Source organism: Mirounga leonina, unplaced genomic scaffold (genome assembly GCF_011800145.1).
Source record: "Mirounga leonina isolate KUSES-001 unplaced genomic scaffold, KU_Mleo_1.0 Mir_178, whole genome shotgun sequence".
Taxonomy (NCBI): Eukaryota; Metazoa; Chordata; class Mammalia; order Carnivora; family Phocidae; genus Mirounga; species Mirounga leonina.
Genome location: NW_023270464.1, coordinates 21,508,159 through 21,522,865, shown reverse-complemented (window position 1 = coordinate 21,522,865; position 14,707 = coordinate 21,508,159). Strand labels below are relative to the sequence as shown.

General features: G+C 48.6%; 1 protein-coding gene across 3 annotated transcripts in view; it reads left to right on the top strand.

Moving 5' to 3' along the window:
- Positions 1 to 14,707, top strand: part of NTRK3 (neurotrophic receptor tyrosine kinase 3) — a 379,212-nt gene that overhangs the window by 221,297 nt on the left and 143,208 nt on the right. For all 3 annotated transcript variants that reach the window (XM_035024094.1, XM_035024095.1, XM_035024096.1), the window contains exon 12: positions 8,981 to 9,169. In XM_035024094.1, the coding sequence (XP_034879985.1) occupies positions 8,981 to 9,169 (189 nt within the window). The remainder of the gene's footprint in view (positions 1 to 8,980; positions 9,170 to 14,707) is intronic.

Sequence of the window (14,707 nt, the reverse complement as noted above, 5' to 3'; positions counted from 1 at the left end):
AGAGTCTTTGGAGAAAGCTGATGACATTCGCCTTCCCTCTCAGTTGCATATTTTCTTATTCTCAGGCACCTTGCTGCCTGCCATTCTTCTGCCTCTGCGCTCCTATGTAGGACTTGCCCCTTCCAGCTACAACCTGGTGCATAGGTTCTGGGTCTAAAGTTCCCAAAATGTCATGAGCTCCACTCCTAAATGAAGCCAGTTTTCCTACAGATGAGTCTCAAGGGAATAAAGATTGGGAGTGGGAAGGAGATTGTGCTTGATCCATTATAACTTGTCCCAGTGTCAGAAAAGCGATGCTAGAGGGTCAGGCAGCATGGCACCATGAAATGAGCCCAAACTATGAAGTCAGATAGACGTGGGTCTGTCTACCATTTATTAACTATGTGACCTTGGGCGAATGATGAAACCTTGGACTTCAGTCTCCTCAACTGCATTACTGGGATGGCAAGATCTACCCCCAGGGTTGTCGTGATGATTAACTGAGGTAAGGGAAGCCTCGTGTTCAGAGCGCCAGTCCTGCCTTCCCTTCCCTTTCCTTAAATGTGTGTCCTTAGGCTGCTTGATCAGAGGCATCATTTTCAATCACCAAGTGATACCCCCAAGTATGGATGCTATGAGGCATGAACAGTGCCTTTGGTTCCCGTAAGAGGCCAGGAGGGAATTCAAGCCAGAGAATAGAGGTTATCTTTTGGGAAATGATTCAGGGAGGGGCACAGAGAAATGAGGAGGGCATGGCATCTTGGGCAGCGTGCGGGTCTGCAAGCTTGGGGAGTCATGATGGCGACCTCAGTCTGGAAGCTGGAGGAGACAAAAAAGGGGAAGGGACCCCAGGAGCTGGCCCAGGAACAGAGAGTTGGTGACTTGTCCCCAGGTATACTCTTGGGCACAGCCCATCTTCACTTGGCCTCTGTCCCACATCTACCAATAAAAATTAAAGAAATTGATTTTCTTTTGTTTGCCTCTGAGGACTAGGCTCTTTTTATGAGACAGTAAATGGAATCCCTCTCTGAGCGTGGCTGGATTTTTAATTGTGTTTGTTGTGCTTTCACCTTATTCCATTTTATGAGTTCCTGCTCCCAGATTTGTTGATGTGAAGCTCTCACCCACCAGGGACACATCAATATTTGGTTTTTATCAGTAGGAAAAGGTTGAGGTTTTTAAAAAATCATTTTCTTAATCCAAAGGTTGGCTTGTTTGCTTCATTCTGACACATTAAAAACATGAGACCCGTTCATAGTTGTTTTCTTTTACTTCCCAAGTCTGATCTGGGGTGGGGGGAAAGTCTCTCTCAACCGTGGAGGTCATGGTCTGGCTCTATGTGGAGCTAGATTAGATTAGATTAGATTAGAGCTCAATTTTGGGACAGAGAGGGAGGAGACATTTTAAATGAATTATATCATTGAGGATGAAAGATGCACCCTTTGTTTTGCATAGGACAATTTTGGAAAGATTTGTTGAAAACGGTGTGAAGGAAAACATTAAAGTAACCTTGTTCACTGTGGGAATGGTTTCACTGCTGTATTAGTCAGCACGAACTAGGTTATTCTGTGATAACAAACAGTACCCCTTTCAATCTCAATGATTTAAAACGACCAAACTGTATTTCTCACTTACGCCACAGATCCACCTGCTCTGTGTCGGCCTCACTCAGGGGCAGAAGTTGCCTGAGGCTCAGCCTCATACTTCCACAGTTGCCAAGGCAGGGAAAAGAGAATGCAGCAGGTCACACACTGGATTTTAAATCTTCCATGTGTAAGTGATGTGGACTGCTTCTGCTCACTTCTCATTAGCCAAGGAAAATGATGGGGCGCCGCTGTGTAACTTGAAGGGGTGCAGAAAACTGCCCTCCTAGTGATGCCTAGAAATGCTTGGTGAACAGCGGTCATAACAATCACAGTTCCTAAGAGGGTTTTGTGAATTGGTAGGTGAAATTGCCCCCTTCCTTGGAAGGAAGTACAAAGATAAATGAAGGAATGAAGAAATGGATGGATTCTGGCCCCAGGATTTTACGATTTAGCCATAACTTTGGCCTTGACTACCCAAAGTTATCTTATATGGCTTGGTACTGCCTTGAAAATATTTGGTGATCTATTTCTAGATGCCTTGGTTCAGATGTCCTGACTTCTTTATATGGCCTCATGTATTTATACCAAGTTCTGCTTGTAAAAAATACTTTATGTCAGGGCACCTGGGTGGCTCAGTCAGTTAAGTGGTTGTCTTCAGCTCATATCATGATCTCCCAAGTCCTGGGATCGAGCCCCATGTGAGTCTCCATGCTCAGTGGGAAGTCTACTTCTCCCTCTCCCTCTGCCTCTCCACCCCACTCATGCTCTCTCTCTCAAGTAAATAAAATCTTTAAATAAATACTTCATGTTAGCAATAGTATTGAGAAAACGGGTAGTTGAGTGGGAAGAGTAAGAACTTTGGAGATGGACAAACATAGATTCATATATAAGCACCATTACCTCCTACCTAGGCAATTTTTGGAAAATGAATTAAACTTATTTGAGGATCAGTTTCCTAGTTGGTCAGATGGGAATAATAGTACATCTTGTGGGTCAAATGAAAAGAGAATAATTGTTATAGTTACGTCCTTGGGACTCTGAGGCATTTCTTTGGAAATTAGAGAAGAATCACGTCTATAAACTGGCTGAGCAAATGCCACTGTGTTGAACTAGTGGCTGGATTTTCTTGGGGATAAATTCCTGAGAATTGTTAATGCTTTGAAAGTTGGGGAGTTGGTGGATATTGGAGAAGTAATTCCAAAGAAGTGTTCCCCCTGGTGAAAGGGGCAGTGTTTATGTGTTGATGCGCTACCAGGGAGATGGCTGCTTTTCCATCACTGGTTTTGTGCAGTGTACAAATGCACTCCTCTTTGTCCACCAAGAACCCTGACTCACCAGAGGCTTCCACAGGACACCTGTCCTTGCAGACCTCATGGCAACTTGCATCCCCCAGATCCCCTGCGATGGGGCCTCCGCCCACCTGGTGGGTCAGAGCTTACTCTACTGCAGTGAAGTCCCATCTCCTGTTTTCATCAGAGACCTTTGCTTTCTGGGGGCACCTGACCCCACATTGGAATCAACTGCTTATGAAAATCTAAGCTATTCCATTTCAGCCCCCTACTTTTCTGCATTGAAGGAGCAGAGAGGGAAAGAGAAGAGACTCTTTAAAGACAGTTTGGACCATTCTGCTGGGCAAGACACCTGCTGGGGCCCTCAGGCTTTCTCTAATTATCCAGTGGTTCAATTATGGTATGGTTAGAAGAGCAAAACCCACTCTACGTCTGAAAGAAAAAAAAAGGCACTGATTTGGGAAGAGAATCATGTGATGGGGATGTCTGAGCCGACCTAGATTCCCTCCTGGTTCTCTCTCAAAAGCTTGAACTGACCAGCAAGCCTTGCAAAGGCTTGTGTCTTTTCCTTTTGTTTATTAGTGCTACATAACACAATAATGTGTCCTGGATTAGGATTAGGAATGGATTAGAGACAGCAGAGAGGCCCGTCACAGGTACCTAGACAGTGTGTGTGTGGACAGATGAGATGTCTCCCACGTTACTTGTTCTTCTTTGTAGCTTAATAAATTCTTCTCTGTGGTTATTAAGGTGAGAAGAAATGCCTCTTCCTCACAGGGGCCCCAAGTCTGTGGGTTTTCTCTTGAGACCTGAGACCTGGCTGGAGCCAGAAGGATAAATTGGTTCCTAGGGTGAATGCGGGTTCCCCTGTCAGCGGATCTCAACCCAGGACAGTACTGTCACCCCGGGGTGTGTTTGCAAATATGTTGTATGCTGGGTGGGGAGACTGGCTTTTTTAACATGTATTTAAAAATATATTTTTTTTATTAGACTTTATTTTACTGAGCAGTTTTGGTTCACAGCAAATTTGGGTGGAAGGTACAGAGTTCCCTTATATCTCCCCGCCCCCTCTCCCCCCACATACCTAGCCTCCCTCATCATCGGCGGTACATTTGTTACAACTGAGGAACCCGAGACTGCCTTTGAACGCCCAGGTCCAGAGAGGCCACATATCCTGCCATACCCAGAGCAGCCCTGTCCCCAGAGGACTTGTCTCACCCCAGCGCTGGCCACAGCCCTGCTGGGGACCCTGCAGGTGGGCAGGAGCGAGCTGCAAGGGTCTCCTCATAGGTTCTTTGAAGTGAGGGGTCTCTGCACTCTTCATGGCTTTTATTTTAAGGGATGTGGTTCGTGGAAGAGTGGAGGTGAGTAGGAGGGCTTCAGGGACCAGACAGCAGTCTGACAGCGCCGTGCTCTTTTTGATGTGGATGTAGCTGAATGCAAGCGTTCTGCAGCTCTGGGATGCAGAGCTCATGATGAATTATCTGTAATCTATCTGCATGAGTCTAATGAGGTAATTCACTCTTGTCCCTATTCTCGAGGATCAAGAGCAACCTCTTTAAAAAGGGTCTCAGGGACTTGCAATTTAAAGCAGCTGCTCATGAGGAGGATGATGTGCCAGAATTGACCAAGTGTCCCTTTGAACACATGCTCTCCCCCTCATGGTCTGCACTTGCTGGGAAGCAGTGCTGTGTCGCTGTTATGTGCTTAGACTCTGGGGCAGACCAGGTTTGTAGCCCAGTGAGCATCCACCACTTTGCATCCCATTTTGTGCTGTGTGTCCTTGGGCAGGTCACTGCTCAGTGCCTCAGTGCTTCCATCTGTAAAATGGGGAGAATAAAGGCACCAACCTCATAGAGGCATTATAAAGTTAAAGACATTGCATTTACAGAGCCTGTTGCATAGAAAGTGCTCAATAAAAATGGCGACAATGGTGAGATCTCCAGTTGACTCCCCATACGCTATAGCTGGGGAATGTTTTCCTCCCACCAGTCCTCTTTGGGACCTGCTCTCACTAAGGCTACCTTCTCATTGACAGATACAGTGGCCTATTTTCATTCTTCATTCTACTTGGCCTTGATAGAGTATGCTCTTGACCTTCTAGGTATTCTCCTTCTTGACTTCTAAGTCAGTGTCGTTTTCTGATTCTCTTCTGCTTTTCTGGCTGTTTCTTCTCATGTTCCTTTCCCTGCTGCCCTTCCTCTGCCCGCATTCTAAGTATTAGTTTTCCCAGGGCTTCGAAGTCTGCTTTATTCATTTATTTCTGTGAAGTCTTCCTGGGTGACCCTGTCCCTTCCTGTGGCTTGGGAGCCTGTAGCAGGACCCTTCTCCTCCCTGTGGCTCTTCCCTGGTCTTCTCAGATCCTAGAATAATGTTGAGAAAGCAGAGACTGTTTTAGATCACAGGCTTTGGAACTTTGTGTGGACCACTCGCTGTCCATTGACTCCCTGAGACACAGATTCAAAGAAACAGCCTTTTGTAAAAGGCTCAAGTCCCATCGTTTCTGTCTTCTCCAAACTCCTCCTGATTCTGTGTCCTGCCGCCATGTTGCTATAACAACCCACATCCCATAATGCTGGGAACAGACCCGGGTGCGGGGGCCTTCTGTCGCTTGGAAATGGATCTTACATTCCCTCTTTTCCCCGTTTGCCCCTTTGTTTTGCCAAAGCGTCCCCTCCTGCTGCTTCCTAGGAAGGGGGAGGTGAGCGTCTGCACACCTGCAAGTACCTGTCTTCTGCCCTTGCAATGGGTGAATACACTTTTATTTATTTTTTTAAAGATTTTATTTATTTGTCAGGGAGAGAGAGAGCACAAGCAGGAGGAGTGGCAGGCAAAGGGAGAAGCAGACTCCCCGTTGAGCAAGGAGCCCGACACGGGGCTAAATCCCAGGATCCTGGGATCATGACCTGAGCCGAAGGCAGACGCTTAACTGACTGAGCCACCCAGGCCGTCCTGTGAATACACTTTTAGGGGTAGAATTCTAGGCTGAAAATTTGTGCATCAAAAATTTGAAGGAATTGGGACACCCGCGTGGCTCAGTCAGTTGAGCATCCAAATCTTATTTCAGCTCAGGGCTTGATCTTAGGGTCCTGAGATCAAGCCTCGTGTTGACCTCCATGCTCAGCAGGGAGTCTGCTGGAGATTCTCTCCCTCTGCTTTCCTCCTGCTCTCTGTTTCTCTCTCAAATAAATAAATAAATCTTAAAAAAAAATTTGAAGGGATTGCTCAGCTTAGTCACAGTGGGTTGTTATGTTATGTTATGCATTGTCTTTCTGATTTCTGTTCCTTTTGAAATATGACCTATCCCTCCCTCCTACAAGCTCTTAGCATCTTCTCTTTATTCTCAGGGTTCTGGCATTTTATAACTTTGTGCCTTGATATATGTGTGTGTATGCCTATGTGTACGTGCGCGTGTGTGCGTGGGCAGATGCACACGTGCATGTATTAATTATGCTTGAAACTGAGTAGACAGGCCATTTGGAGAAATTTTTCCCTAATTTTTTATCCTCCCTTCCATCTTTTCTATTCTCTCTCCTTCCCTTTCTCCCTCTCCCTACCCTGCCACCTTTCTTCTAGTCAGATATTGAATCTCTGGATTGAGTCTTTAATTTTCTTCTCTTTTCTTTCCTATTTACTGCCTCTTTCTGTTTTGTTTGACTTTCTGATCTCCTTGGCTTTATCTTCCACTCCTCTTTGGCTTTTGAATTCTGATGGTCATAATTCTCAAGGACTCTTTCTGACCCTTGAATTGTTCACATTTTAAATATCTTTTTTTATGAATGTGATGTCTTCATTTGTCTCTCTGAGAATATTTGTGATTTAGAAAAAAAAAGTCTTCTGCTCCTTGCAGTGCTCTGTTTCCTGCAGGTCCCTAATTATCTCTTTGTCTTGCCCTCTCTCTTTCATGTTGAAGCTTTGCTGAAATGTCTGAGGATCCTGGACTGTTCTCTCATATTTAGGAATTGAGTTCTAGAAAGCACTTTATGCACATAGGTGGGCCTCTTCAACTATTAGCCTTCACTATGGCATGATCACAGACTAAGCATGACTTCATTAGGAGACCGCCAAATGTCAACATCTAGGTACTTTTTTTTTTTTTAGATTTATTTATCTTTAAATAAGAGAGAGAGAGAGAGAGAGCAGGGGGTGGGCAGAGGGAGAGAGAGTATCTTAAGTAGACTCCCTGCTGAGCGTGGAGCCCTATGCAAGGCTTGATCTCATGACCCTGAGATCATGACCTGAGCCAAAATCAATAGTCAGCCACCCAGGCACCCTAACATCTAGGTGGTTTTTTTTGAGGCGTTCAGTTTCTGCAGAGAAGCATCCTCTGAATCTCCTTCAGGGGAGGAGACTGGGAGTAGGGTCAGTAAGAGGCATGGGTATTCCGGGGGTTTCTGTCTTCCAGGAGCAGCAAGAAGGGAACCAGCCCTTCCCCTCAGCCTTTCCACTTAATTTTCTCCAGGAAGAAACCACTAGACTGGTGGGCTGGGGCCAAGGTCATAGCTTGGGTAATTTGTTCCAACCCCGAGCCCCGATCCAGCCTTCCGGGTTACCCTGTCCGTTCAAGTCCTGGGCGACTCAGCAGAACTGACTTTCTCTAAATATTCCCCCTGCAGCCCCTCTGTAAGCAAGCTTACATCATTTCACTTTTCATCTTCCAAAACATTGAAATATCTTATTTCCTCTGGTCTCCCCTCTTCTTGCTCTTGGCTCACCAATATTTCTTTAATTTCTTTATATTTTAGAGGCATTTGGGGAGAGAGGAAGGAGAAAAACCCATGCCCGCTTTCAGTGTTTAATTGGAATCGTGACGAAGTTTCTCAGAGTTTACAAGGTGTTTTCAGGAACTGGCCTCTGTTTGCAGGGCGAGTGATTATCGCCATGCATTGCTCCTTTTCCACGGGGCCTCCAAAACCTGTCAGGCATTTGTTGTGGATTGGAATAAGCCTGTCTGGAATAATTCCATGGAGTGGAATTCAGGGTCCTCAGTTCACGTTCACTAGTCTTCCTTTTAGTTCTGCTTCATTGGTGCTTCACCTTGCTCTTCGATGGGAAGTGTTCTCCCCATAAACTTCGGTAGGTGTGATGGACTTCTACAGCGGAAGTATTGTGCGAGCTGCAAAGCCGAATCACAGAGGGCACTTTGTCTTGGGACCGTGTGTCTTGCAAAGCACCCATTTCAAATACCAGCTGTAAGAAGCCACAGTCACGGCCGATGCCCTTGATGTCGGTTTTATTTGTATGTTTGGGAGAATCGCCCCACCAGACAGAATCCTTGTTCTGCCCAGACTGTGGCAACAATTATCTTTGTCAGCTTGTGTTTATAAATTGGAGTTGGGGTTGGTGAAGACGTGAACGATGTTCCTTGGGGTCACTGGGGCAGTGTGGATCTTTTGAGAGTGGGCAGCTGACCCAGTTGCAGGAAGGCTAACAGTGATGCAGCCGAATTCGTGTCACTTTGAAGTCTGGCTCAGGTTCTGGGCTTAGCTCCCTGTGGACTGGGAGAGGCCACAGCTGAGTCCAGCGAAAGCTGGATACATTCCTATAGGAATCTGAGGGCCACTCTGGAAAGGCTGATTAAGGCACTCCAAGGCCCTAATTAGAGGCTCTAGATCCTGGCTGTGCATGGGACTCACACGGGCGTACTTTAAATCCTGACGCCCAGGTGCATCCCCAGACCAGCTGAATCAGAAACTGGGGTGGGACCCACCATTGATAGTTTCTAAAGCTTCCGAAGGAAGGAGGGACAAGGTGCAAATGACTGCTATATGTACATTTTTTTTTATCCCGTTGTTGCTACATAAGAAAGAACTCATTTAAAATTTGCATTATTTTGAACTAATTTGGATTTGGGGGAAGTGAAAATAATTCATGGCAGAGTCATTTTGATACACTCTTTTGCAGCTGTTTCCATGGTGTGATGGGGTGGACCTTTCTCTCTCTCAAGAAGAACGAAGGGGTGGTTCTTTGAATGCAGACTCCAGAGCATTCAGGGAATGCTCATCCAGTGGGTTTCACTCTTCTGGAACTGTGGTGGCAGAAATAGTGAGAGGATCTGTGGGCAGGGCTAGGCACTGGCCAGGTGTGACTTCACTGATGTCCCTGTGTCTCTCTTGGTGCGCGTAGGGCCTGTGGCTGTCATCAGTGGTGAGGAGGACTCAGCCAGCCCGCTGCACCACATCAACCATGGCATCACCACGCCCTCATCGTTGGATGCCGGGCCAGACACGGTGGTCATCGGCATGACCCGCATCCCGGTCATTGAGAACCCCCAGTACTTCCGTCAGGGACACAGCTGCCACAAGCCAGACACGTGTGAGTACTGGAGTAGAGCGTTGTCCCTTCTGGGCAGGGCGGGGGAGGGTGGCATGGCAACAGACCACGTAGCTGGGGTTCTGGAACCTTCTGAGGTGACCTACCACCTGCTAACCTCCCACTCTCTTAAGAGACCCTCCCTGTTCATCTCAAAACTTGAAAAATAGCCTAGGCAAGGGGTCTCCACTGGGGCAGAGCCCCCTGGACAGAGAGGGCTCAGGGTGGGGAGCAGCCTGGATGCAGGAGGCCCAGCCCCACATGGAGACGTGCTCCCAGTACGGCAGGGGGCACAGCCAAGGCTGGTCTTCTCTAGAGACCTGGCCCTGCATTTAGGAAATGTAACCTGACTCTGTCCAGACAATAGCCCCTGAGCTTACCAGACCCTCCACCCAAACCTCCAGGAGAAGGGAAGGGAATGAAGGGTGGTGAGTACCGTTTGAATGGAAACACCTCCCTAGCTGCCCCTCCAGTGCCCCGAAGTGCGCACTTTCTGAGAATCTCCTCACGGCCCCACTGCTAGGACACCTCCCCTCCCTCTGCAGATGTCTCACTCAGATCAGAGGATTCAGGGCACCGCTTTCCTCCTCGTTTCTTGCCTGCTCTTGGTTCCAGTCCCTCTCCTTGTATTTCTGCTCAGCTCTGCTAGGGCCTCTCCCCTCTTCCGGAGACTCTGTGGCTTGGACTTCCCATTCAGCAGGTGGTCCCTTTGCTGGTGTCCCAGCTTCTGTGTAGGCCTAGCAGCCCCAGCCCACACCCTTCCCTGCTCCTGCCCTCAAGAAATGGTCAGCTAGTTCAGGAGAGAGTACAGAGGCCCCTGGAGACTGAGAGCTGGAAGGGACGGGCTGGGCGAAGGCCTCATATTACGAACAGGAAAACTGAGATACTGGGAGGCTGTGAGTTCCTCTCCCCTGTCCCCTGGCTTCTGCCATTGGTTCTCTTCTTCTGTCTGCTGGTCCAGGGTTTCAGCCAAGGAAGAAGCCCCCTGGGTCTTTCTCTTGCTCTGGCTGAGCGCTCTGTACTCGGGCCACACCGTAGCTCACAGGCCTCTTGCTGCTCCTGCTGGTCCATCTTACAGCCGAGCGGGCATTCGGCTCTCGCACTAACCTTTGCTTCTGTTTTCCTGGCTCTGATTTTTAGTAAGAGGACTGACACAGTGGGAGGGACTGGGCTCGAGTCACAGTCATGTGCCTCCCCACCTTGGGTGTCCTTGCGTGTCCTTCAGAATTGGCCTTAGTATTTATCGGACACCCCCTGTCAAAATAGCGGGGAACATAGTGCTAAGAACGTTCTGCTCTGGCTGAAGGCCTTGCCTTGGGTCAGGTTCATCTTGGATGGACGTGGGTGTGGCTGGAAGGAAAGCCTTTCTCTGATGGTAGCATGGGGTCCAGGCTTGGTCTAGAATTGGGGGTGCAGAGCTTTCTATAGCGATGCTGACATTTGAACAGAGACCTAGGCTTTGCTGTATTGAATATACAGTTGATTCTCATTATTCACAGTAGTTATGTTCCCATAAAGTCACCACAAACACTGAATTAGTGGATGCTGAGCCATTGCTCCTAGGGGACATACAGGGTTAGGCTCCTGTGAATATCTGGTCATAACATTTTTATCAACAAATCAATACATAACCTGTTTTATGTGCGCTTCTGTTGGAAGACGCCTTATTTAATAGATATTGTTGGTTCATTAACATCAAACTCAGGGTCAGCAGCACAATGACTCAGGCCTGAACAGAGTTTTATCTAACACACGAATCTTCTCGAACACACCTATTTGCTCCATAAGGCTCACCACAGCCTTCTTGCTCATAGGAATGCTAGAGAGTACTTCAGCACTATGCTTGAGGGGCCATTTTATTTTATTTTAATTTAAAAAAATTTTTTAAAAAGATTTTATTTATTTGACAGAGAGAGAGAGAAAGAGAGAGAGCACAAGCAGGGGAGCGGCAGAGGGAGAGGGAAAAGCAGACTCTCGCTGAGCAGGGAGCCCGATGTGGGGCTCGATCCCAGGACCCTGGGATCATGACCTGAGCCAAAGGCAGACGCTTAACGACAGAGCCACCCAGGCGCCCCGAGCTTGGGGTCATTTTAAACAGTGAAATCACCCATAAAAGGCACAAATATTCAAAATTAAATGGTACCAAATAAATGACGAAAAGGACACTGGTTTATGTTATGAGAACTGAAACAAAAAGGCAGAGCCTCATGTGGGAATGTGCCCATCGGGTGACTCCCTTTTCTCACCACTCCTTTCATGTTTATGAATGACCACAAAAACGCCAGGAGTGTTGGTTTGGGGGTTACACATAAGTTTTAGCGAGGAGGCGAATTTGTAAATCCAGAATCCATGAATAATGAGGATGGACCATATGCCCTTTAGGGGAAGTTCTGAGCTCCTGGTGTAGAGTCTCTGGGTTGTGTCTGTGCTCACCTGAGTTCCTGATACCAGCTTCCCTGTGGTTGTCAAATGGGGGTGAATCTTGCACGTGGGAAGGAAGTTTCCTCTGGGCCATCAGAATAAGTGTGAGCCCTGGAGAGAGCCATGGGATCTGAGTGTCCTTTAATGTCAGGATCCCCGCCCCAGCCAAGGAGCTATGGCCCTACAAAACTGAGTGGAGAAAAAAACCTTCCTTCCTAATCCCTGGGCTTGTGATTCGAAGTGGACTTTTGAAGGATCCAGGTGGTAGTTCTGTGAGAACAAGAAGGGGTCGGTGGAGATGGAGGGGAAGTGGGTTTATTGATGAAGACCAGACAGAATAAGGGAATAAACAGTACATCATCTGAGGGGCATCACGAGCTAACTCCAGCTTGTTAGAACCCTCCAATATTAGGGAAAGTGTCCTTTTCAGGGAAGCAGGAAGTTTTGTCCTGTCAGTAGACCGTGGATGGCTCCTAACTGTTTCCCGAAAACATCTATGGCAACCACAGACAGCGTGCACTGAGCGTCGTAACTGGGTCTGGCTCACCCCGCCTCTGTGAGTCCCTGGTTGACGCCCAGGCCCGGGAAAGGTGGCGCCGGCCCCGCCCCTCAGTGAGATTTACCAGCTAAGCCAGGCAGGTCTCTGATTACAAAGGCTTCATCAGTTGAGAGAAGTGATTCCAAGACACATTCCCGAGTGTGATGAGACACTATCATAAATAATTAAAGCTGCATGCACCGGGGCAGATAAATAAGCGGCGAGTGCTCGTGACTCTGCAGGCAAGGCTGGGGTCACACTTTTGGGGTAATGGCAAGAAACAGGGGATTCAGGGAGTGGAAGTGCTCATAGTATGGCCCCCCCCGGGGGCTCTCCCGTCTGATTCCCTTCTGTATCCCATGTAAAAATGTGCAGCCTGGGAAGAAATGGCAGGCACATTGTGCTACCTGGCTTGAGACAGCATTTCCCCGAGTCTCCCTGTGATGGATGTGGCACGAAAGCACTTTGCTTTCTTAAACATGTGTTTATCATAAATATTGGGACCTTTCTGACCAGAGTGATTAGGACCCCGCTCCTTCCCCCACCTTTCCCTCTATCTGTCTTCCATCTGATCCATAGCATTTTTCATAGCATGTCAGGGCTGCAAGATGTTTGGAGATCACCTCATTCCATCCCTTATCAGAGGCTTGTATGCATTCCCAATACGCACTCCACACTTGGCATCTGCTTTATTCTCAACATATTCAGCCTTTCCAGGGGTTCTGAAAGACCCGGATGAAAAAGCTCCTACTCGGGAATATGTATGGAATCTGATGCCTAATGAGGCCCCCTCATTGTTTACTGAAAGCTTCCTGGTTCTCAAAAATGTCAGGAAATGGATCCAGGCCTCCTCGTCACCCAGCCGATTTGGGGGCTAGGTCCTATAGAATGAGACACCATGGGGCTGGTCTAGAGGGGTCAGTGGGGAGAAGTTGGGAGGTGTTTTTGTAGCAACACGGCCTTTAGTTACCTTGGTCACCCATGTGACAGCCCTCAGCTGCAGTAGTCATGCATAGGCTGGGGCTGGGTCTCCGGCTGCCGTCTGAGGAGTCACACTCTAGCTCTTTCCCAGAAGCCGGAAGGGAAGGCGCTTTGGCTCTGCTTCAGGCCCCGGAGTTCTCGGTTCATCCCCTTTTCCAAAACGCATTCTCAAAAGACCGTTTGCCTCTTGGTTGAGAGAGAAGAGGCCATCTGGGGAGCTAACCTGTGTCCTCCCTCCCTCTCTTCCTCTGTCCGCAGGTCAGGGCACCTGCCTTATTCACAGGTTGTCTCTGTCTTGGTTGTCGCCTTCTCAGAGCCAGCCCTCCCCACCTCTCCACTCCTCTGATCTCTGCCCCTCCTGGTGGGCCTGTGCACAGGGACCTCCCCCGGCCCTGGCTGGCCCTGTCTCCCTCTCTCCCCCTGCAGAGAGTGCCTGCTTGCTCACCTTGCGCTTACCCCTGAACCTCTTCCCTGCGCTCCCTGTCTCTCTCCGCTCCCCCAGGAACCCTGACTTCACTGTCCTTGATCTTTGCAAAATTTGACCACACTCCTCTTTGTCCTCATCTTTATCATCCGAGCCACTCTTGCTGAGCTGATTTTTCTCCCTTTCATCTGTTCAGTACGTATTTATTGAGGGTTTGTGGGAAACCTTCCTTTAGGCTTTGGAAACAATGGTGAACAGGACCCGCATGGTCCCTACCCTCAGGGACTTGTTGCCAACTACAGCTGATCTCCAAGACGCAAACGGCACCCCCTGCTCCCTGGGGACCGCTCACGGAGCCTTGTGTTTTCACCCTCCACCTTTCTGCCGGTGGTTCCCCGGCCCCTAGTGGCTTCTTTCCAGAACGCCGATCCCACACCACCCACTGCTGCTTTTGTGTAATTCCTGCTTGAAAGGCCCATCTCGCCTCCTGGCTTGGCCCCCACACCCCTTTCTTCCTTTCCACACCCTATTCATCGTTCAGCATCTGGCTCATTTCCAACCTCTTCCTAGGCCCAGGCTATGGCAAAGGGACCTTCCCACCCGCCCCCCGGGAACCCCTGGCCTAGAGTAAATGCCTCACACCAGTCTCAAATGACTTTGAATCCAATCTTAGGTCATCCTGTCACTTCTCAAAAATGTGTGCTCTGTGTCCCAAACCTAACTTTGAATTTATTCCAAGAAGTAGCTCTTACATGCCATAATTCTTCGTTTCTTATTGAAGATACAGCGTGGGACTAGGGGCCAAGGAGATAGCAACCGGCGCTGTGTGTCAGATGATGCCTGGCGAGTGTATCTTCATTGCATGGGCTTTCTAGAGATGGCACGGACAGAGGGAAAGGTTGTTGGCCTGCCTCAGCAGCCTCCTCTGGACCAAGCATGAGGCTGGCACCATGCATCTTTGTATTCAGGGCCCCTTGCACCCCCTCCCTGAGGAAGAGACTGTGGTTCCCATTCTACAGATCGGGGACTGAGGCCCCTTGAAGCTTAAGCTTGGAGAGTTGCCACTCCTGCCCTCCCACTTCTGTCACCCCCTGTCACCAGCTCCTGTCAGTGTGGTGCCTTCGTTAGAACCGAGGACATATTACGGTCAGCTGAAGTCCATGGTTCACAGTAGGGC